The following is a 23,779-nucleotide window of genomic DNA, read 5'->3' on the forward strand; positions in this document are numbered from 1 at the left end:
AGATGAAAAAATAAATTAAAAATAAAATAAAACTTTCGGTAAACGCTTCTCAACAAGTAGCTTAGTCCTTTTATGCAATGTTTTAAAAATCGGATCGGAGAGCGAACCGATCTATTAATTGGGTCACGAGTCAGTTAGTCCGACCGGTTAGATCGGAGTGGTCCGACCGGATGATGTCATATATATATTTTATAATTAAATAATATATATATTTGAAATACTAATATTCTATATATTATTATGAGAAATGTTATTATTTACTAATACACAACTAATATTTTATATATAATTGTTATATATGTTGTTAAAAAATTAATTAAGAATTAAAAATTTAAAAATAAGTGTGAGAAATGCTATTATTAACTAATATATAACTAATATTTTATATATAATTGTTATATATGTTGTTAAAAAATTAATTAAGAATTAAAAATTTAAAAATAAGTGTGAGGGTGAAAAAAATCGGGGTCAATCCGGTTCCCGGTTCGACCGGGTTGATGAAGATTTGATTTTTTATGTCAAATTCGACCAGATAGGCCATCGGTTTCTGATTTTTTCGGTCCAATCGATCGATCCGGTCCGATTTTTAAAACAATGCTTTTATGTATACGGGTAAGAGCAATAGCTTTAGGCTTTGGTCTGTATACGGATTTGGGCTTGGCCTTGGGATAAATATTTTTATTATTAGGTTGACAATAATAATAATAATAATAATAATAATAGCCGAGGAGTGGAAATAATAATAATATAAAATTGATAAATGCTTTAGTATGCTAGTACTTGTAAGTAAAGTAGTAACAGCAAATGCTGCCCTGGAAATAGTAATAGACACCTCTTCCCGCTGCTTCAGAATTTCCTCAAAACCCTAGGAAAATTGGTTTCGCTTAAAACCCTATTTCTTCTTCTTCTTCTTCTTCTTCTTCTTCGGTCTACTGCCTTTTCAAGCTTCCTCGTCGGAGTTGGCACTCCAAAAGGTTCAAGATGTCGATGTCCAAGAGCTCGAAGATGCTTCAGTTCATCAACTATAGGATGCGTGTAACGATCCAGGACGGCAGGCAACTGGTCGGCAAGTTCATGGCCTTCGATAGGCATATGAATCTCGTCCTCGGCGACTGCGAGGAGTTCCGCAAGTTGCCTCCCGCCAAGGGCAAGAAGAACGAAGAACGCGAAGAGCGTAGAACTCTGGGATTGGTTCTTCTAAGGGGCGAGGAGGTTATATCGATGACGGTCGAGGGGCCTCCTCCTCCCGAGGAGTCCCGAGCCAAGGCTGCTGGCGCCGCCGCATTGGCTGGTCCCGGAATTGGCCGCGCCGCTGGTCGTGGAATTCCCACTGCGCCGCTGGTGCAGGCGCAGCCCGGCCTAGCCGGCCCCGTTCGCGGCGTTGGTGGCCCGGCGCCGGGCATGATGCAGCCCCAGATCTCCCGGCCCCCTGTTCCCCAGGTGTCCGCCCCGCCGATGACTTACCCGGCCGCTTCTCCTCCAGTGATTCGGCCGCCGGGGCAGATGCCGGGTTACCCGGGGCAGCCGCCGCAGCAGATGGCTCGCGGTCCGCCGCCCCCAATGCCACCGCAGTTTGCTCCAAGGCCGGGGTCGGCTCCGCCCCCTCAGTTCCAGGTTCCGCCGCCGCAGTTTGGACAGAGACCCATGGGTCCGCCTCCGCAGATGATGAGAGGACCTCCGCCCCCACCTCGGCCAGGAATGCCAGCCCCGCCGCCTCCTCGACCCGGGATGCCGCCTCCGCCCGGTGGTGCTGTTCCGGTCTATGGCCCGCCTCGCCCAGGGATGCCGCCTCCGCCAAACCCTCAACAACAGCAGCAGAATCAGCAGCAGTAGTGATCTGGTATGTTGTATCTTCTTTTAAAAGGAAATTTAGCATTTATATGTTTTTATCGAGAAGGAAAAGAATTAGATATTGAAAATGTCTTTCAATTTGTGTGCTTGAACTTGATCTCTATTTTATGCATATTCTTTATCGTGATTCTACTTGTTAGATGCGAGAACTTTCTACAATACCTCAACCTTCAGGCTTTATGTTGTTTATGTTTTTGTTACTGAGTTATATGGTTAACCAGGCTGTTGTTAATTATTTTCAATGAATGAATATTTTTTATGCCCATTGAAAATTGAGTAACAAAAAAGAAACATTCTTGAAAAAGATATCCTTAAATGTTTTTCAAGTTCCCATTTCCGCTGTTGCTTGTGATCTTGACTTAGTTCTATTCTGTAAGTGCTTAATTGTTCTAGTCGAAAATCGACAAGGACTATGAGGAACAGAATCATAATTCAATAAAAGCTATTTAAGGAAATATTATTTTTATTTATTAATAGATTAAATATACACTATGTTAAAACCGAAGCACTGCCAGTACCCAATAACTCACTCAAATGCTCACCGAATCAACCACAATACATACACAAAATCAGAAAGTAAAAGAAAGACATAATTGAAATAGAAAAAGGAAGATCAAACCAGAAGTCTTGCACGCCGATTTTACCCTGGTTCATGTCACGAAAATGGCACTACATCCCGCAATTCCACCGAGAGAACAATCCACTAAGAATGAAAGAAATCAGTACAATGAGTAACTCGCTCTCTCTTAACCCAAGTACAATCCTCTCGAAAGACTCCAAGAACTATTCTTCTCACAGCTCTCTCTCTTTATCACTGCACTCGAACAAGAGAGGAAATGATTTCTGATTGATGATGACAACTGATCCCTTGCCCTCATATTTATAAACTATGGGGCAGACCAAGATAGAGATATAACTGACTCTACAAAGTCTAAACTACTCCTAGTATATTTAGTTAATTATAGAAACATCCTGCACATTATTTGCCACTCGATCATCATCATTGACTCCTCTGATTTCTTCTAAGCTTTCAACACACTTAACTTGGGCGAAACATCAACAAATTTCCACCATTTTGCCTCAAGTAAAACCTGAAACTTTATCATTTTTGTTCTGCTCTCTCTGAAAACCTAAAAAGTAATCAATCAAACAACATAAAACTGTAACAACCTTAAATAATGATGCAGTTTAGACATGGGAACAACTTTAGTGAACATGTCAGCTCCATTATCATTACCTGCAACTTTAATAAGATCAATTTCTTTCTTCTCAAGAATTTCTCTTATAAAATGTTATCTAATGTCAATATGTTTAGTTCTGTCATGGTGGCTTTGATTTTTAGTTAAGTGTATAGTATTTTGGTTGTCACACTTTAGAATAACCTTCACATTATTTCCTAGGAGCTCACTGACCAAACCTTTCAACCACAATGGCTCTTTAACAGCCTTGGTCACTGCTATATACTCTGATTCGGTGGTTGAAAATGCCACAACCAGCTAAAGATTAGTCTTCCAACTAATTGTTGAGTTCCATAATTAAAACACATAGCCAGTGGAAGACTTCCTATCTAGGTCTGATGCATAATCTGCATCTGTATAGCCTATAATATTCGGTTCTTCTGATTCCTTAGCTCCACCATAGACTAGGACCTTATTAATTGACCCCTTTAGGTATCTGAACACCCACTTTACAGTTGTCCAATGTTCATTCCCTGGATTAGCCACGAATCTACTTATCACACTCATGGCATGGGCTAAATCCGACCTAGAACACATCATAGCATATATAAGGATGCCAACAGTATTAGAATAGGGAATTCTTTTCATATCTCTTAGGCTCTCTTCATCCGTTGGAGATTGGGCATGCAATAACTTGAAATGTTGTGCAAAGGGTACATTTACCACTTTTGCATCCAACATATGAAATTTCTTTATGATTTTTTGTAGATAGGCTTTCTGGGATAGCTGGAGGGTTCGGTTATGTCTATCCCTAGTAATTTCTATCCCTAAAATATTTTTAGTTTCACCTAATTCTTTCATCTCAAAGGCTGACCTAAGTTTCAGTTTTAAACTTTGGATTTCAGCTAGTGAATGACTTGCAATAAGCATGTCATCTACGTATAACAGGAGGTAAATTGCTACTTTAGAGGAAACATGCCTAAGGTAGACGTAACAATCAAATGAGCTTCTTATAAACCCTTGACTTAGCATAAATGAGTCAAATTTCTTGTACCACTACCTAGGAGACTGTTGTAGTCCATATAAGGATTTCTTCAACAAGTAAACCTTGTCCTCTTTTCCCCTAATTTCAAATCCTCTAGGTTGATCCATTAGAATTTCTTCTTCTAACTTGCCATGGAGGAATGCAGTGGTAACATCCATTTGCTCTAGGCAAAGGTCTAGATGGGCTGTCATAGCTAGCAAGGTTCTTATAAGAGTGTGTCTCACAATCGGAGAAAACACTTCGTTGAAATCTACCATTGCTACTTCGGTAAAACCCTTTGCTAGTAGCTTAGCTTTATACCTAGGCTTAAGGCTAACTCTAGCTCCTTTTTTCACCTTAAATAACCACCTACAACCTACTATTGTTTTTCCCAAGAGTCTATCTACCAACACCCAAGTCTCATTCTTTTTCAAGGATTCCATCTTAGCTTCCATGGCAACCTGCCATTTCTGAGATTCCTTTGAGTTTATAGCATCTTCATAGGACTGAGGCTCTTCTCCAGCCATCTCATTCACACTTAGCAGTGCGTATGCCACTAAATCAGAGAAACCATATCTCATTGGTGGCCCACTAACTCTTCTTTGCCTATCTCAGCCTACATTTTACGTTTCTTCAATTAAATCTCCTATTGTACTTGATGAACCAGCACTATCCATGTGCTAGTCTTCATCATAACTCGATGAATCCCTCACATCTATAGATCTGTCAAGGCTATTTCGGCTTGAGGATCCTTCACCAGCACTTGGCTAGTCCTGAATAGGATCTAAGGGAATATCATATGCAACAACATCATCCTGTTGTTATTGTTCAAAATTTACAACTTTTGCCTTCCTTTTCATATCCCTATTTTCCTTGTCTTGATTAATAAATGAATTCTCATAAAAAATTACATCTCTACTTACCATGGTTCTAGGCATTTCTTCTTCTAAGTTCCACAACTTATACCCTTTAACCTCTGATGGATAACCAATAAACACACACTTCTTAGCCCTAGGTTTTAATTTACCTTGTTTTATATGGGCATAAGCTGTACACCCAAACACCCTAAGATGATCTAGGTTTGACTTATGATTATTCCACATTTCATAAGGTGTCTTAAAAACCTATGGCTGATGAAGGTGACCGGTTTATCACATAGGTTGTTGTAGCGACAGTCTCTCCCCAAAATGCTTTTGGAAGCTTAGCATGAAACAACATACATCTCACCCTCTCTAGGAGGGTCATGTTCATGCGCTCAGCTAACTCATTTTGCTTAGGATTATCGGGGGCAGTAAGGTGTCTTAGAATGCCACTCTCTTTAGATAATTAGGTGAATTCCTTATTACAAAATTCTAGACCATTATCAGTCCTAATGACCTTCAATTTTATACCCCTTTGATTTTCAATCATAGTTTTCCAAGTCTTAAATGCATCAAATGTATTATCTTTGGATTTCAAAATAAAGACTCAAACCATTTTATAGTCATCTATTATAGAAAGGAAATGCCTAGCTCCACCATGAGTTAGGGTTTGACTAGGGTCCCATAAGTTCGAATGGACATATTCAAGTGGGTTTTTAGAGGTATGGAGTGCCTTCTTAGGAAAGTTTACCTTTGCAGATTTTCCATAGATACATGATTCGTATGTGTCTAAATTTGTTACCTTACAGAAGCCTAAAATCCCTTTACTAACTAGTTCTCTAAGCCCTTGGACACTCATATGAGCCATCCTAAAATGCCATACCTTTGTGTACTCATAGGTCTTATTTTCACCTTCAGCCACATCCCCACATAATGTGGAAGCTATCATAACAAATATCCCATTTTTCAGGACTGCCTTCATACATACAAGTGATCCCTTAGCTACCTTGAGAACATCACCATGACCACTGTAACTATAGCACTCTTAGCTAGCTCCCCTAAGGAAATCAGGTTCCTCTTTTTAAGTCTGAGACATATCTTACTGATGACAGGGTCCTTGACTGACCCATCAAATATCTTAAGCTTAATGTCCTCAATTCCCTTTATGTTACACTCTTGGTTATTCCCTAACAGAACCTTCCCCCACCAATGTCTCTATAACTCAAGAACCATTCTATATGGGGTGACACATGGAAAGAACAACTTAAATCTAATACCTACACCTCTCTATCCAAATGACTTGATACCACAAGTGCATCTGAGCTATCATAGTCAAACTCATATAGAGCTTGAGAATTCTAGTTTGCCTTTATCTGAAAAATCTTGCTTTTTCTTTGGGGCAATTTTTCTTTTTATGCCCTTCCTCATAGTAGTGAAAACATCTAAAGTTTTTCCTACCAATTCTTAACTTTTATCAAGCCTTCCCCTTTGCCTTAGGCTCTCTCTTTTCAGATCTATATCTAGTTGTAAGGGCATCCCCAGCAGATTTCTTCATCTCTAATTTTTGCTATAGCTTTTTAGAGTTAAGAGCACGTATAACATCCTCTAAGGATATGGTGTCCTTACCATGCTTTAGAATGTCCACAAAATGCTCATATGACTTAGGTAATTAATGCAACAGAATTAGGGCCTTATCCTCCTCTTCATATGATATATTTAGGTTTTCCAAATCAAGGCATAATTTGTTAAAATCATCAATATGGTTTTGGAGCTTTTGCCCTTCTTGCATTTTGAAAGTAAGGAACTTAGCTTTCAAATATAACCTACTCGAGAGAGACTTAGTCATATATAAACTTTCTAAGTTAGACCACAATGCCTAAGTAGTTTCCATCTTGGACACTTCCCTTAGGATTTTGTCCCCTAGACTCAAGATTAGGGTATTAAAGGCATTTTCACATATTTCTTGCCCTTCTAATTTTTGTTCGTTAGTAGCTGTTTCAGGCAAACCAAATGTGGAGGGAAATTGCTACTACCCTGAGAAACACGGCAAAAGCAGTCTTTGGAGAGACAAATGGTACATTCCCTAACCTTAAGGAGTCTTGGTGGTGGAATCAAGAGGTACAATTGAAAATTAGAAATAAGAAAGCTTGCTATAAGGCTGTATATCAGTGTAGCAATGAAGAAAACCTAAAAAATTATAAAGAAGCGAAAAAGGCAGCAAAAAGAGCTGTTAGTGAAGCAAGGTCAAAAGCATATGAGAATCTATATAAACGACTTGATACAAAAGATGGAGAAAGGGATATATATAAATTAGCTAAAGCAAGAGAAAGAAAAATAAGGGATCTAAACCAAGTGAAATGCATAAAAGATGAAAACCAAAATTTATTAGTGAATGAGGGAGCGATTAAGGAGAGATGAAAGGAGTATTTCACAAAATTATTCAATGATGGTGGGGACACAAGAGTTAGGTTTGGACATCTTAGTAACTTTGAAGGGAACGTGAGTTATACATTTTATCAACGAATAAGTTCAAAAGAAATAAGACAAGCATTAAAAAAGATGAAAAATCATAAGGCGGTGGGACTAGATAATATACCAATAGAAACATGGAAATGCATGGGAGAAGAGGACATCTCCTAGCTAACGAAATTATTTAACCCGATCCTTAAATAAAAACAGATGCCAGATGAGTGGAAGAATAGTACTTTGGTTCTTATATACAAGAACAAAGGAGATGTTCAAAATTATGAAAATTACAGAGGAATTAAGTTAATGAGCCATACTATGAAACTCTGGGAGAGAGTAATAGAGCAGAGGCTCAGAAAGAAAACAGACGTTTCAGAAAATCAATTTGGTTTAATGCCTGATAGGTCAACAATGGAAGCTATATACCTATTGAGGTGTCTAATGGAAAAGTATCGGGATCATCAGAAAGACCTGCATATGGTATTTATAGATCTAGAAAGAATTTGTGATAGAGTTCCTAGAGAAGTATTATGGAGGGTTTTAGAGAAGAAAAGAGTTCAAATAGCCTATATACATGCCCTTAAGGACATGTATTACGGTGCAGAGACACGGGTCAGAACATGCAGAGGAGATATTGAACCGTTTAAAATTACAATGAAATTACATCAAGGTTCTACACTAAGTCCATACTTATTTGCTCTAGTAATAGATAAACTCACTAAACACATTCAGACAGAGGTGTTATGGTGTATGCTATTTGCAGATGACATAGTGTGTGTTGGTGGATGAAACAAAAGAGGGAGTGAATGCTAAGCTTGAGTTGTGGAGAAACAATTTAGAATTTAAGGGATTTAAATTAAGTAGAAGGAAAACAGAATATATGGAATGTAAATTTAGTAAGAATGCAAGAGTGGAGGATATTATAATAAAATTAGAAGACTAAGTCATACAAAGAAAAAATCATTTTCGATATTTGGGATCAGTGATTCAAAAAGATGGAGAAATTCACGAGGATGTCACGCATAGAATTGGTTGGTTAAAATGGAGAAATGCATCGGGGGTGTTATGTGATGGTAAAATCCTATTAAAACTGAAAGAAAAATTCTATAAGACAACTATAAGACTAGTTTTGTTGTATGGCTTAAAATGTTGGACAGTCTGATGCGGTCACCAATCAAGACTTGGCCCAAAGTCGACCCGACCATGCCGGAACAATATTTTACTATTTCTTAAGTTTTTAAAATTCTACTTGATTTAGGATTTTATTTCATGTTTCTACTTGATATAGGATTCTACTTTATGTTTGATTAGGATTTATTTCTATTAGGATTCTAGTTGGATTTTGTTTTTCAAATATTAGATGGATTTGGATTAGCCAAATACTATAAATATGCCTAGGATCTAGAGTTTGTAATCAAGTTTTAATCAATCAAATTTCAGCAACCTATTTGGGTTTTCTTAGCAAAACAGTTTTGTTTTTGCATCTTTTTGAAAGTCAAGATTCGGCCATTGAAGTTTGCTCTTTCAAGGGTTTATTTTGGTGTGTTTTTTCACACACGCGCTACACGCTGCGTCATGTGGTATTAGAGCGATTAATCAACCAATCCGATGGCCAATCTTGAAGGTAACGGTAGCAACCAGCCTCGTGACGGTGATCAGGGGTTGTCCGCAGTTTGGAGAGAAATCGAAGAACAACGGGAAGTAACTCGTACTATCCAGCAGCGATTGGAGCAACATAGCAACCAATTGGGCACCTTACTACGAGTTGATGATGATAGGAACCTGAATAATGGGGTGAATCAAGCCGGAGCGGGGAGACCACCCATTAATCATGTCCTTGTTAATCCTAGAAGACCAGTGATTGAAGATAGCGATGAAGAGGATGATTTTGGTCGAGCAATAGCTAATCCTAGTGGTAGAGGGGTTAGGAGGAATGCGTATCAGCACAACCACTGGGGCAACGATGAGTATAAACTAAAAGTTGATATTCCTACCTTTAGTGGAGATCTTGATATTGAGGGGTTCTTGGATTGGATCACTAAGGTTGACCGTTTTTTCAAATACATGGAGATCCCAGATGAACGACAAGTAAAGTTAGTGGCTTACAGGTTGAAAGGCGGTGCATCTGTTTGGTGGGAGTGATTAAGAGAAACGAGATTGAGGGAAGGCCGACTGTCAGTTCAGACATGGAGATGAATGAAGCAACTGTTAAGAGGTAGGTTTTTGCCCCCCGACTATGAACAATATATGTTTGAAGCTTATCAAAGATGTGCACAGGGAATGAAGAGTGTAAATGAATATACCTCTGAGTTTCTGCGATTGGTGGAGAGAAACCAATTGTTAGAAAGTGACAATCAACAAGTAGCTCGTTACTTGAATGAATTGAAGCCTGCTATTCGTGATAAAATTGGGGTTCAGATGGTTCTGAGTGTGCAAGAAGCAAGGAACTTAGCTTTAAAGGCTGAGTTAATGTTGAGTGAGAGATCTTGTAATGACAACTATTGTCGGTATAGTGGGAATGAAAATAAACAACCAGCTTTTGATAAAGGCAAGTCGGTTCAAGGAGCGCAACCCTCCAATCCACCCCATACAGTCAACTCTAATAAGGCTACAACGGGGGGAAACATTCGAGCTACTACTTCTAATCTTCCAAAATCCCCTAATTCTTATGCAAAGCCTATTCTTTTAAAATGTTTCAAGTGCAATGAGGTTGGGCATCGATCTAGTGATTGTCCAAGGAGGAAAACAGTTAACATTGTAGAAAAGGAAGAGGAAGATGTTGCTGAAGAGGAAGTATATTGCGGGCCTGATGGGGAGGATGACGAAGAAGATTATGGACATGGGCAATATACCTGTGTAGTGAGGAAGTTAATGCTATCTCAAAAGAATGAAGATACTACTCAACGGCATAAGCTTTTTCGCACGAGATGTACGGTGAAAGGAAAAATCTTTGAGTTGATTATTGATATTGGAAGTCAGGAGAACATCATAGGAAGAGACGTGGTGGCAAAGATGCAGTTAACTCCTGAAAAACATCCAAGCCCTTACATGATTGGATGGATCAAAGAAGTTGGTGGCATACATGTGGATGAACGTTGCAGGGTGCCTTTTTCTATTGGTAAGTACTCCAACGAAGTCTATTGTGATATTGTTGATATGGATGCTTGCCATATTTTATTTGGGAGGCCTTGGCAATTTGATGTGGATGCTAAGCACTCGGGTAGGAAGAACACATATCAGCTTGAGAAAGAAGGTGTGCGTTAACTACTTTGTTACCCATAGTGGAAAAGAATCAAACCAAAGCTTCTAAAGTGGAGGGGCGAAATTTTCTTACCATTACACATAAACACACTGAGTTTGTGAGAGAGTGTAAGGATACTCGAGAGGTTCACTTATTGGTTATCAAGGGAGAGAGTGTGAGTGAGCCACTGAAGGTGAATTAAATTCCAGTGGAGGTGCAGGGATTGTTGGAGGAATTTCATGATGTGGTTCCTGATGTGTTACCTAATGAGCTACCTCCTATGAGAGATATTCAACACCACATTGACTTGGTTCCTGGTGCTAGCTTGCCTAACCTACCACACTACAGGATGAGTCCTAGGGAGAATGAGATTTTGCGTGGATAGGTAGAGGAATTGTTGAGAAAAGGGTACATTCAGACTAGCATGAGTCCATGTGCAGTGCCAGCATTATTGACACCAAAGAAAGATGGGAGTTGGAGGATGTGTGTTGACAGTAGAGCCATCAACAAAATTACTATTGAGTATAAATTTTCAATTCCTAGGCTCGACGACATGCTTGATCAACTTGATGGGGCTGTGATTTTTATCAAAATTGATCTTAGAAGTGGTTATCATCAAATCAGAATTCGACCTGGAAATGAGTGGAAGACAGCTTTCAAGACGAGAGATGGGTTGTTTGAGTGGTTAGTCATGCCCTTTGGACTAACCAATGCACCAAGCACTTTCATGAGACTAATGAACCAAGTATTACGCCCTTTCATTGGTAAATTCGTTGTGGTGTATTTTGATGATATTTTGATATACAGTAAGTCTATTAATGAGCATGATGGGCATATTCGGGAGGTGTTGAGTGTGTTGAGGGAAAACAAACTTTATGCTAATTTGAAGAAGTGTACTTTTATGAGTGAGAGCTTGTTGTTCTTGGGCTTTGTTATAAGCAAAGAGGGCGTAAAGGTAGATGAGGAAAAAGTCCGAGCTATTAGAGAGTGGCCAACCCCTAAAAATGTCAGTGATGTGCGAAGTTTCTATGGGTTAGCAACTTTCTATAGGCGGTTTATCAAACACTTTAGTAGTATTGTGGCTCCAATTACTGAGTGTTTAAAGAAAGGAAAGTTCCATTGGGGTGAAGAACAAGAGCAAAGTTTCACCTTGATAAAAGAGAAATTATGTACTGCTCCTGTCTTAGTTTTGCTAAGCTTTGACAAATTGTTTGAGGTTGAGTGTGATACAAGTGGAGTGGGTATAGGTGATGTGTTGTCCCAAGAGGAGACCAATTGCATTTTTCAGTGAGAAGTTGTATGAAGCCAGAAGAAAGTGGTCTACTTATGATAAGGAGTTTTATGTAGTAGTGAGGGCTCTTAAGACATGGGAACATTACTTGATTGCCAAAGAATTTGTTCTTTACACGGATCACCAAGCTCTTAAGTACTTGAGTAGCCAAAGGCAATTGAGGAGTGATATGCATGCTAGATGGTCTGCTTTTATTAATAAATTTCCATATAAAATTGTACATAAGTCGGGACAGCATAATTGAGTGGCGGATGCTTTGAGTAGGCGTGTGAATTTGATCAAGACCCTTAGTGTTGAGATTGTTGGATTTGAGTGCTTGAAAGAATTATATGCGACAGACAAGGATTTCAAACATATGTGGGAACAATGCATTACTCAGCAACCATCAGGAGATTTCTATGTACATGACTCAGTTGTGCATCCCTTGCACATCTCTTCGTGAGAAAATTATTCGGGATTTGCATAGTGGTGGCTTAGCAGGGCATCTTGGCAGAGACAAGACTATTGAAGCTGTTATGGGAAGGTATTATTGGCCAAGAGCAAAGAGAAATGTTTCTATTATTGTGGCGAGGTGTTATATATGTCAAACAGCTAAGGGGCACTCTTCTAATGTCGGTCTCTACATGCCATTGTCTGTTCCCAATGCTATTTGGGAAGATTTGTCTATGGACTTCGTGTTGGGTCTACCGCGAAACCCAACGAGGTATGGATTCTGTTTTGTAGTGGTTGACAGGTTTTCCAAAATGGCGCACTTTCTCCCATGCAAGAAGACGACAGATGCAGTAGCTACAACTAAACTGTTTTTTAATTAGATTGTTAGACTACATGGAGTCCCTAAAACTATTACTTCGGATCGTGATACAACGTTTTTGAGTCACTTCTGAATTACCTTGTGGAGAATGTTCGATTCATCTTTGAATTTCAGTAGCACAGCACATCCCCAGATTGATGGACAGACAAAGGTGGTGAATCGTACCTTAGGAAATCTGATTCGCATTGTTTGCAAAGACAAGCCAAGACAATGGGACCTGGTCATAGCTCAAGCGAAATTTGCCTACAACAACGTCGTGCATAGCTCAACAGGAAGATCACCATTCTCTATCATATACATGAAAGTTCCTAATCATGCATTGGATTTGGTAAAATTGCCAAAGGCACCATGTTTCAGTGTTGTAGCTAGTGACTTAGCTGAACACGTTCAAGCAGTTCAGGAAGATGTCAAGCAAAAGTTGCATGAGGCGAATAAGAAGTACAAGGCAGTAGCTGACAAGTATAGGAAGCACAAGGTATTTGCAGTTGGAGATGAAGTCATGATATTCTTGAAGAAGGAACGGATTCCTACAGGACAACAGAACAAGCTCAAGCCAAAGAAATATGGTCCTTACAAGATTACAAAGAAGATCAATGATAATACTTATGTTGTGGATTTGCCAAATCATATGGGTATTTCCAAAACATTCAATGTTGCTGATCTTTCTTTGTATTTGCCAGACGTTGAGTTGTCATACCCAGATCATAATTCGAGGACGAATTCTTCTAAAGTGAAGGTGAATGATACGGTCACCAATCAAGACCCAGCCCAAAGCCGACCCGACCATGTCGGAATAATATTTTAATATTTCTTAAGTTTTTAAAATTCTACTTGATTTAGGATTTTATTTCATGTTTTTACTTGATTTAGGATTCTATTTCATGTTTGATTAGGATTTATTTCTATTACGATTCTAGTTGGATTTTGTTTTCCAAATATTAGATGGATTTGGATTAGCCAAATACTATAAATATGCATAGGATCTAGAGTTTGTAATCAAGTTTTAATCAATCAAATTTCAGCAACCTATTTGGGTTTTCTTAGCAAAATAGTCTTGTTTTTGCGTCTTTTTGAAAATCAAGCTTTGGCCATTGAAGTTTGCTCTTTCAAGAGTTTATTTTGGTGTGTTTTTTCACACACGCGCTACACGTTGCGTCACAGTCAAATACCAGTATGAGTAAAAGACGAGCGTAGCGGAGATAAGCATGCTAAGATGGATGTGCGGCCATACAAGAAAAGATAAAATTAGAAATGAGGTTATTCGTAATAAGGTAGGAGTAGTGTCAATCGAGGAGAAGATGAGAAAGACTAGACTAAGATGGTTTGGTCATGTGAGAAGAAGACCAATAGACGCTCATGTGAGAAGAGTTGATGAAATGGAACAATTAGTAAAAAAAAAAAAAAAAAAAGATAGAGGCAGACACGATAAGACTTTGGGAAAGACATTAAAGTTTGATATGAAGTGTATGAACCTAAATGAAGATATAACAAAATATAGAAATACATGGAAATCTAGAATTCATGTAGCCGACCCTATATAGTGGGATAAAGGCTAGATATATTGTGTTGTTGTTAGTAGCTGTTTCAAGCAATGGTTTTTGGTGTTCTAAGGCTTTTTTAAACCCTAGGTTTCCCATCAAGGCTTTCATCTTTATCCTCCAAAGTCCAAAATCATTAATGCCATCAAACTTTTTAATATCATATCAGGCAGCAGGGGCCGCAGAAGCCATGGCAAACAAAATATTCTATAGGTTTCTTGGTGGTTCTTGATTAAGTGATCCGGCTCTAATACCAAATTGTTAAAATCGAAGCACTGTCGATATCCAATAACTCACTCAAATGCTCACTGCATCAACCACAATACATACACAAAATTAGGAAGTAAAAGAAAGATAGAATTGAAATAGAGAAAGGAAGATCAAACCACAAGTCTTGCACGTTGGTTTTACCCTAGGGCCTGGTTCATGTCACGGAAATGGCACTAGATCCAGCAACTCTACTGAGAGAACAATCCACTAAGAATGAAAGAAATTAGTACAATGAATCACTTGCTCTCTCTTACAACCCGAGTATAATTCTCTCAAAAGACTCCAAGAACTATTCTTTTCACAGCCCTCTCTCTTTATCATTGCACTCGAACAAGAGAATGAAATGATTTATGATTGATGATGACAATTGATCCCCTGCCCTCATATTTATAAACTATGGGGTGGACCAAGGTAGGGATATAACCAACTCTATGAAGTCTAAACTACCCTTGGTATATTTAGTTAATTACAGAAACATTCTGCACACTAATTGCCACTTGATCATCATTATTGACTCCTCTGATTTCTTCTAAGCTTCCAGCACACTTAACTCGGGCAAAACATCAACACGCTAAAGATGTGCTTCGACAAACCTCTTTTGCTTTACTATGCTACCGTCTTGTGGCCCTTTTTCGTACATGTCAATGTTTATTATTTATAATTTATTGTAAATCATTGTAGAATGAACTGTATATGTGATTTTGATAATATTTTGTGGGAAGTGCAAACTATGTTTATTTTCCTTGTGGCTAACTCAAGATGTTAAATAATATTAGCTTTATCTTTAAACAAACACTAAAACAATCAGTCTGTTTATAGATACATAATTCAACTTTCAAGACATTGAATAGAGGGAGAAGGAAACATAATACATTTGATTTTGTATCCTTGCTCATTGAGAAAATGAGCCAAAATCTTTCCTGCACCTTCATCAAAAAATATTTTTAAACCCCAATTTACTGCATGTTGGACAAGTATGAAGAAGCACAAGTAAAAACGTCAATATGTGCCCTGATCACACCTACCCAAATCCAAATACCAAGATTTGTTGCATATTTTTTTGGGTGATATTCCAACTGCCCAATGGATTGGTTATTCAACTTATTCCTAAACAAGTTATGAACGGTATAAGAAACATATATTGTCTCTTCATTGAATCATGGATAAGGTTAGAGGTGTGAAGAATTGCTAAGTCACACAGATTACAGAATCTATTTGGCCATCTTCATCTTACAGTCGCATGCTTAAGTTCTCTTTTGCATTCCTTAAAAAATGAGTCAGTAGTCAAGTACAAGACATTATCATTGTTGCCTGGATAATTATGCTTCCAATCTGTAATTCCACCGACCTAACGACGATTCTTTTCTTAACAATATCTTTGTTGTTTGGTCCAATAGGATGTCTTTACGTATAAAGAGATTTGATAAATATCGATAACTCTTAGATAGAGTGGGAAAAAGTTCTTAGATTCATGGAGATGTAAAATAACATAAAAGTTATCTTGCTTGCATATCCATCATTTGAGTCATCAACAATTGCTTATTTGACCTATGAACAAATATGCAAGGTACCAAGATGCTTATTTGAGTAATAACAATGAGTTTTTTGAATATATTGCCAACAATTGGTAGGATTTCTAGATGAAAGGCCACTCATTTGACAAGAAATAGAAGTAATATGAAAATTTTGAGTCAGCTTTTTGTCCGAAATTAAAATATGAGAATAGTGTATATCAAGGCCCTAGTATAACTAGAATTAAATTGACCATGCAAAATGTAAGAAGTCAGCAAAGAAAAACTATCTGTAGTGTTTGTTTCTGGGTCCAAACTAATGAAACGGATGTACATTGATTTGTTTCTAGGTCTGAAACGATTCTGAACTGAACAGACCATGTGTGTCCTGGGTTGTAAACATTATATATGCTCTAGATGAAATATTATTTGCCCTAATTTTACTAAATTGATGAAGATATGCTATTTATTTTGTGCAATAATTTGCCATTTAGTTGATTGAATTTGACTTTGAGTTTTCATAGTCAAAGGTAATATTTCCCAATTTGTTTTTGGTTTGCTTTCTGTTTTGAGTTTGTTGCGGCCAGTATTAAGTAATTGTGGCACAATGGTTGGGGCATTACATGTAACTTATTTTCCCGTTCAATCCAAGTGTCCATGTAGAACCTATTGTCATAAGCTTTCTTTATTGTTTGCCTTTCGATTTTTATGGTTGCCTTTTTGAGATTTGATATGAATCAATTGACCTCCTTGGGTTTATGAAGAATATGCTAATTAAGCCATTGCTGATGATTGCTGTTACCACTAATTTCAGCTCCTTCTATATGTTTGTAATGATACACTTTAATACTCTTATCTGTGGTTACTAGCTTATTCTTTGATTCAACTAGGAGGAAGAGCGGCTACAACTTGGTTTTAGGTCTAGATGTTTGGTACTAGCATGGTTGCTATTTTAATTTTTAAATTTCAAAGGTTCCTAATATTTTTTTTAGGTGGTTTGATGAAGAAACAACCACTCACTGCTGCTCGCAAGAAAATGGATTTTGTTTATTGACCAATAAAATTTCTTATCTCTAGATATGCCATATCACAGCTACAGGGGCAAAACAATAAACAAAATACACAGTACATCACAATGAAGGAAATTGGAATTAGATTCCATGGCTCTTCAATGCATGGAACAGCAGCTTGGAAGATACCCATGTCACCTAAGGGGGAATGAAATCTGGAGATGTTGACCAATGAAAGACGCTATCTTAGTAGGAGCCCTTCATTATGAAATAGTCTTCCATGGGGAAAGAGTTGAGAACTTGAGATTACCTATCTAGACCAGCATAAAAAATCTCATGTGGAGAATCAGGAACCTAATGTTTGTATAGGTTTCTTGGTATTTTTGGCATGGTAGTTACAGCAGTTGTACTGTAACAAGCTGTTCAAAGTTGTACTTTGTATTCGCAGCTTTATTGGCGCCAAACATAACCACCTGGATTAGTATAAAACCTAATCCAGCTGAATGAAAGATTATTGAAGCATTTTTCCAGAAATTCTCTGTTTCTCTTTCGATCTTCCTTTCTCTCTTGCCTACTTCTGTTTTCCTCTCTTTCTCCAAATCTTCCTCTCATTTTGCCCTAAGTTCTGCCCCAATTCTCTCAAGTAGCAGAGAATTGACCTTGTCAGATATGAGGACCTGACAATTCCTTGGCCCAGCTGGTTTTTCCCATTTGAGCTGATCCCCTTCAATAAATCCAAATTCTTGGTAGTATTTGGTCTCTCGAAATTCATCTTCTAAACCATGTTTACGTTAAATCTCCATTTTCCATGAGTGTTCCTATTCCATCTTAAATCTCCAAAGCTGTCAGAATCTGATTATCTTTCCAAAGCTGTTGAACTCCCATAAGACAGACTTAAAAGCTGAGCCTCCTTTGTCCCAGGCTTGTAGGTTGTTCCTAAACTCATTCCCGAATTTTGATTTTTATTTTTTTGCTGGTTCTGAGCTCCTGATCTGTTAAAGCTGGTAGTGAAATAATTTATTAGGGAGTACTAAAAAGCCAGTTTTGCTGCCATTCGAAACATATTGTTATTTCCAAGATGGCAACATTCTCTTGGTGTGTATATAATCCAAATTCAAAATGCTCTAATTGAAGAGACGTAGAGGAAATCTTTTTTTTTTTTTTTTTCTTTTTGCTAAGAACCAAATATTGCTAACCTTGACTATTGGGATGAGTTCATTTTCTACACAATAACTTTAAGCCCTGAAACAGCTTAACACTGAGACAAACTGGCATGGAATGAAGAAGGGAGTGTAGAAGAAGAAGAAGAAAGTGTAAGATGGTGAGAGAGAGAAGAGGTAGGAGAATTGGGCAGGGGAGAAGAATGTTCTAGTTTCATTTCATTGATGTACTAAAGTGAGTTTTGTAACAGACAAAATGGAGGATAACTTGTATTTTCTTTTCGTTCAGGTAATTGCTTGCATGTTTGTCATGCTGTAATATTTTGGGACTACTGCCAACTCTTGGTGGTTGTGGGAGTGCTAAATATTGTATATGAAAGTGTTGTCGAGCATGATCTCTAATGTGCACATGTTTTGTTGCAGGGTTTAGTCTGGTTAGTGCTGCTGCGGTGAAGAGATGTCATTCAGCCATTTTACGGCTTCCTAGGCTTTTTGAATAGATGATGGTTGTATTTGCTAATGGTTTGTATCTGTGAGAAGTTTCTATTAGGCCTCCCTCTCCTTATCTTAAATTCAGATTGTTATGACATCAACCGTATATTTCAGAATGACAGGCTTCTTCTAGACTGAATTTAAGTTGATAAATTTACCATTTTGATTAGCTGAGCATGGAGCACTTCATGTCTGATTGATGAACCATGCATTTGGTACACCTTGTGAGATTGCTGGGCAGCTTCTACTTCTGTACTTCGTTCTTCCAATATATTTGGATAAGGATCACTTATTGTCATTTGGAATTTGAAATTTGAAATTTGAAATTTTGTTATTTGATTACGTAATTGTTGGAAGCATTTGGGTTTGGACCCAAGAAATAGATCCAATCCTTTGTTTGTGGCTGCACTATTGGTGGACTTTTACAACATTGGAAAATGTAATTTCACTAAGGCGTTTGATAGTGATGGAAAATAGGACGAAATTCATTTTCTATCCAAATTTTATGAAATTTTATCAAACAAGTTTTATTTTTAATGGAATTTGAATTTTATTTTAGTTCAAAAAGTGAAGATTTTTCTTGAAATCAAGGAATTGGAATTCTATAGAATTGAAATTTCATCCCACTTTTTAACTTTTAATCAAACGCACTCTAAATGCAATTGGTCTAGGCTCTAGCGTATTCTCTCTGTCTGTCAGTTTTTTTTTAATTTTTATTCTTAAATAATGGTCCATCACGGATATCTTCGTTGCTATGCTTCACAATACTAGCAAAAGAGATAAATTTAGGAATTGCAAAAATCAGGGTTCGAACACTAGCACCTTATAGGTGAGGACAACAAATCTTTTTTCATGTTTGCCCTGATCACTGAATTAGTTGGCATCTGCATTGATTCAGCTTTGCACAGCCGTAAATATCACAAAATCTGTCATGGTGCTTTAATTATGTTTTACCCCATTTGAACGTGCAAAAATCATACATAGAAAACCTCAGATATGCCTAGTAAACAGCATAATAAATTACTGGAATAATCAATACTTAACAACAGGGTACACTCTTTAACAAACCCTACACACATCCAATATATGTATTATTATAGATTGAGTTGCTTAACGTGAAGATACTAGGTGGAAGTACAAAGACAAGAGGAGGTGAAACAAAAAATCAATCAGAACTTATTGATAAAGCTATAAACGAGTTTGTTGACTTGGTCAGGTCTCTCCTGGTTGAGGAAGTGGCCGACTCCTTCCAAGACAACCGTGTCCTCCAGCAGCGGCACATCCCTCTTCAACCCCCCACTGTGAACGTACTCCTTGATCCCAGGCGTGGTGTAAGTCATGTCTAGGTCCCCCACAATAAATTTCACTGGCACTTTCACTTGCATGCCCGTCCATGGCGCTGTCAGCTCCCAGTTTCTGCCCCCACCAAACAATCAAAATCTTCATTAATAACAATTACCATATATATATATATATAAAAGTGTGATCGTATTGAATTACAGATCCAAGACACGGTAATAGTTGAGCCCTCCGGTGAAGCCCTTTTGGTCAAATTTGGAGGTGTAGTATTTAAGATCTTCGTCCTGAAACCAAGAGGGGAGCTGGAGCTGGAGCTGGAGCTGGGGCTGCAGCTGCAACGCAGCGTCAGCAGAGATGCCAAATGGGTTATCTTTGGGGAGACGAGGGGGGCCTGGCCTCCGATCAGTTAGAATTTTCCTGAGTACTTCGGCAGTGCCATATCTTGCAATCTCTGCTTCCATCTCTCCTGGTTCCTGCTTGCATGGCATGGGGCACCATCACGGTCGGTCTATAAAGCACTTGAAATCCAAAATGAATTATATACATACCTGAAATCTGCACATGTAGTATTCATCTCCGAAGAAAGCTCGCATGGTCTCGACGGGCTTCATCTTGGGATGCCTCGGGCGGAACGGCACGGCGAGGCTGACGAAGGCCTTCACCTTGTCCGGCCGGAACAAGCAGAGGTACCAGCCGATCATGGCGCCCCAGTCGTGTCCCACGACGAACGCCTCGCTGGCTTCAAGGGAGTCGATGAGTGCCACGAGGTCGCCCACGGCGTGGAAGCAGGTGTAGGCGGAAGGGGAAGCCGGAGCGTCGGAGTCTCCGTAGCCGCGGAGGTCAGGGGCGACTGCGCGGTAGCCGAGGGCTGCGAAGGCCAGGATCTGGTGGCGCCAGGTGTACCAGATCTCCGGGAAGCCGTGGAGGAAGAGCAGGAGGGGGCCTTGCCCTTTCTCCGCGACGTGCATGTTGATGCCGTTGACTGTCACCGTCCTGTGCTCAATCCCCTCCATCTCTTTCTCTCTCTCTCTCTCTCTGTCTGTAAGATGGTTGCTATCTTCTTTCTTTCTTTCTTTCTTTCTTTCTTTGTTAGCGGAGTAATAGTAGTAGGAGGGTATTAACTTCCTTACATTGGTCGTGGAGTAATTGTAATGTCAGGGCTTCATAGATGGGAATGGAGGGAGGGTCGGTGGGTGGGTGCAGTGGCCAGTAATTGTGCATATATTCAGACTTAGGCCGACTCCAATAGCCCCTTCCTGTATCGCTCCTCCTTATAATATAAATAATTTATTTCTTATTTAGTTGTACCAGCAACAATCTCTTTTTTTTTTGTTTGTGTGTCTCTTTTTTATTTATTTATTAATAAATTTTATAAATAATAAATTAGATACACACGTACACAAAATAATAAATATTTTTTTTTAAAAAAAATCACAAATCATTTATTTGTTCTATGTGTTCTCGTCGTAATCGATTATAGAGTTGCTGCATTTTCCGTTGGTCGCCGCAATCATCAAATCTAGCAATTGATTTGTCTTTCGTCGCGTTTGTATCTCTCTTCTTTGGCGATGTAGTCATTTCCTAACATTAATGGCCAATGAAAAAAGAGAACGAGAGACAGATATTCTTGAAGAAATCAATCGTCATATTTGACAACAAGCCAAATGAATTTTACTATAAATTTAGCAAATTAATTTGACGATGGCAAAGGCTATTAGAATTGGGATTTGTTCTTCAAATTTGGATTTAGGGATGAATTTAGCAACCTGTTGGACTCAGCCTTAGCCACCCTAAATGTTGTTACTGTGCTTACACCACTTACCTTTTTGAGCAAAATCATGATTTAACATCACCTTCTTAGCCATCATGATTAAGAGGCTGTTCTGCTTACTTTATTTTTTTTTTAAGAGCTTATCACTTTTCTACTTATAAATTATATAAAATTTAAAAATTATGTAACGTTTAAATGTGTTTAAATAAATATATTTTAAATTATCATTTATATAGTAATATATTTGATTTAAAAAAATTAATAAATTATCATAACTTAACAAAAGATTAAAATGGACATATTAATAAATAATATAAATAAATTTATAAAAATATTAATTTTTAATAAAACTAAATTATAAATTAATGTTTAACTGATATATTATATGTTGATAAATTATATATAATTATTTAAAAATATATTAATATAATACTTTATATTTAATTTATAAAAATATTAAATATATAAATATATATATATGTGTGTGTGTGTGTGATATAGAGAAGGGCAAGGCGATGGAGGAAACAGTTGCGATGTAAGCTACAATGGAGGCAAAGACGGAGGTGGAGATGAAGGCAACGAGAGGCGACGACAATTGTGACGGAGATGAAGCGGACGATAATGGTAATGGAGGCAACGATGACGAAGGAAGTTGGAGGCGACAATGAATGAATGAGGAGATGGAAGAGACGAGGAGCAGGAGGTGAGACAATTAATTCCGTATTTCCAACGTTTTTCAGCTTTCTAATTATGGATGCTTGGTCAGCCCAAATCCAGTGTGTAGGGTAGGGTTGGGTTGGGTTGACACCGCGTAGCTGTGCTCATTAATGAATAGTACATGGACGACTCTCTCTCTCTCTCTCTCTCTCTGTCACGTCCCTTGACCCAGATAGATAGATCTACTCCTAACCGTCGTCATCTTTCTCTGCCCCATGGGCCATGGTACAGCTTCTCCTAACAATTTGTCAGCCATAGCCATATATATATATATATACAGAACAGCCAGCCATACAGACCACCGCGTGGACTTGCTGCTCTTCTGTTCTGTTCATCGATCTGTTGCGGTTAATGGTTTGGTTGGGAGTTCACTTGGCCTTGGCAATGAGACCGGCGGCAGGTGGTCATGGTCATGCATCGTTTCGTTTATATATATATATATATATATATATATGATCAGTAATATTGTTCTGTTCGTGATCTCCATTCATTGGTTAGTTAAGGTTAATTTTCAAATGGACTTCTCACAATTAAGTTACTGCTCAACATTTAAAAAATAAGTAATTGGCCAAATTAATAATCGAGAATATGGGCATACCAACCTGTATATATACTTTCTTGAGAAATTAACATTTATATGACAAAATATATATTTTAATTTTTGTATTTATATATTTTTTATTTAGATACTTAAACTTTTTATTATTTTAATTAAAATCTCTAAGTATGTAATTTCGAGTCAATTACACACTTCGACAAATTTATTAAAAACAATGAACGACTAAATACATATTTTAGCTCTTGTACTTGTACATTTTTTTATTTAAACACTCAAACTTTTTATTATTTCAGTTACACCTATGAATTATGTAATTTCAAGTTAATTACACACCTCAACAAGTTTGTTGAGAATAATGAATTTAGAGATGTAATTGAAATAACAAAAGTTTCGAGTCTCTAAATAAAAAAAAAATGTGCAAGTATAGATATTAAAAATATGTATTTTGTCAGCAATGAATTTAAGTATAGTTTAGGAGTGTAATTGAAATAACAAAAAGTTCATGAGTGTAATTAACTCGAAATTATATAGCTCTAAGATATAATTAAAATAATAATAAAATTAAATGTCTAAATAAAAAATATGCAAGTTTAAAAATTAAAATATGTATTTTACCACATTTATATAGTTCTATCTAGAATAATAATATCAAAAATCAAATCAAACACGTCACACTTTCTAATAAAAATTATTTTGTGTAATAGAATTAATAATATATATGTATATATAA

The 23,779-nt window shown here is 37.6% G+C and overlaps 2 protein-coding genes across 2 annotated transcripts; one reads left to right on the forward strand and one right to left on the reverse strand.

Annotated features, from left to right (window-relative positions):
- The first annotated feature begins 798 nt into the window (after positions 1-798).
- Positions 799-19,001, forward strand: LOC127802377 (uncharacterized). Its single transcript, XM_052338140.1, has 2 exons — positions 799-1,840; positions 18,635-19,001. Exon 1 carries the CDS (start codon positions 982-984, stop codon positions 1,831-1,833), a length of 852 nt encoding a protein of 283 aa, XP_052194100.1. The 5' UTR covers positions 799-981; the 3' UTR covers positions 1,834-1,840; positions 18,635-19,001.
- Positions 19,002-19,700: 699 nt separating this feature from the next.
- On the reverse strand, positions 19,701-21,099 carry LOC127802378 (uncharacterized). Its single transcript, XM_052338141.1, has 3 exons — positions 20,551-21,099; positions 20,204-20,475; positions 19,701-20,119 (listed from the first exon to the last, which is right to left on the reverse strand). Exons 1-3 carry the CDS (start codon positions 21,013-21,015, stop codon positions 19,873-19,875), a joined length of 984 nt encoding a protein of 327 aa, XP_052194101.1. The 5' UTR covers positions 21,016-21,099; the 3' UTR covers positions 19,701-19,872.
- Between the last annotated feature and the right edge of the window lie 2,680 nt (positions 21,100-23,779).

The sequence above is a fragment of the Diospyros lotus genome, chromosome 5, assembly GCF_014633365.1.
Source record: "Diospyros lotus cultivar Yz01 chromosome 5, ASM1463336v1, whole genome shotgun sequence".
NCBI classification, from domain to species: domain Eukaryota; kingdom Viridiplantae; phylum Streptophyta; class Magnoliopsida; order Ericales; family Ebenaceae; genus Diospyros; species Diospyros lotus.

What these genes read in the sequence shown, in the direction of transcription:
- LOC127802378 (XM_052338141.1), bottom strand. Translation starts at nt 21,015, where the DNA reads ATGGAGGGGATTGAGCACAGGACGGTGACAGTCAACGGCATCAACATG. An exon ending in ACTACATGTGCAGATTTCAG is followed by an intron (nt 20,476 to 20,550) that starts GTATGTATATAA and finishes CCATGCAAGCAG; the next exon opens with GAACCAGGAGAGATGGAAGC. An exon ending in TATTACCGTGTCTTGGATCT is followed by an intron (nt 20,120 to 20,203) that starts GTAATTCAATAC and finishes TGGTGGGGGCAG; the next exon opens with AAACTGGGAGCTGACAGCGC.
- LOC127802377 (XM_052338140.1), top strand. Translation starts at nt 982, where the DNA reads ATGTCGATGTCCAAGAGCTCGAAGATGCTTCAGTTCATCAACTATAGG.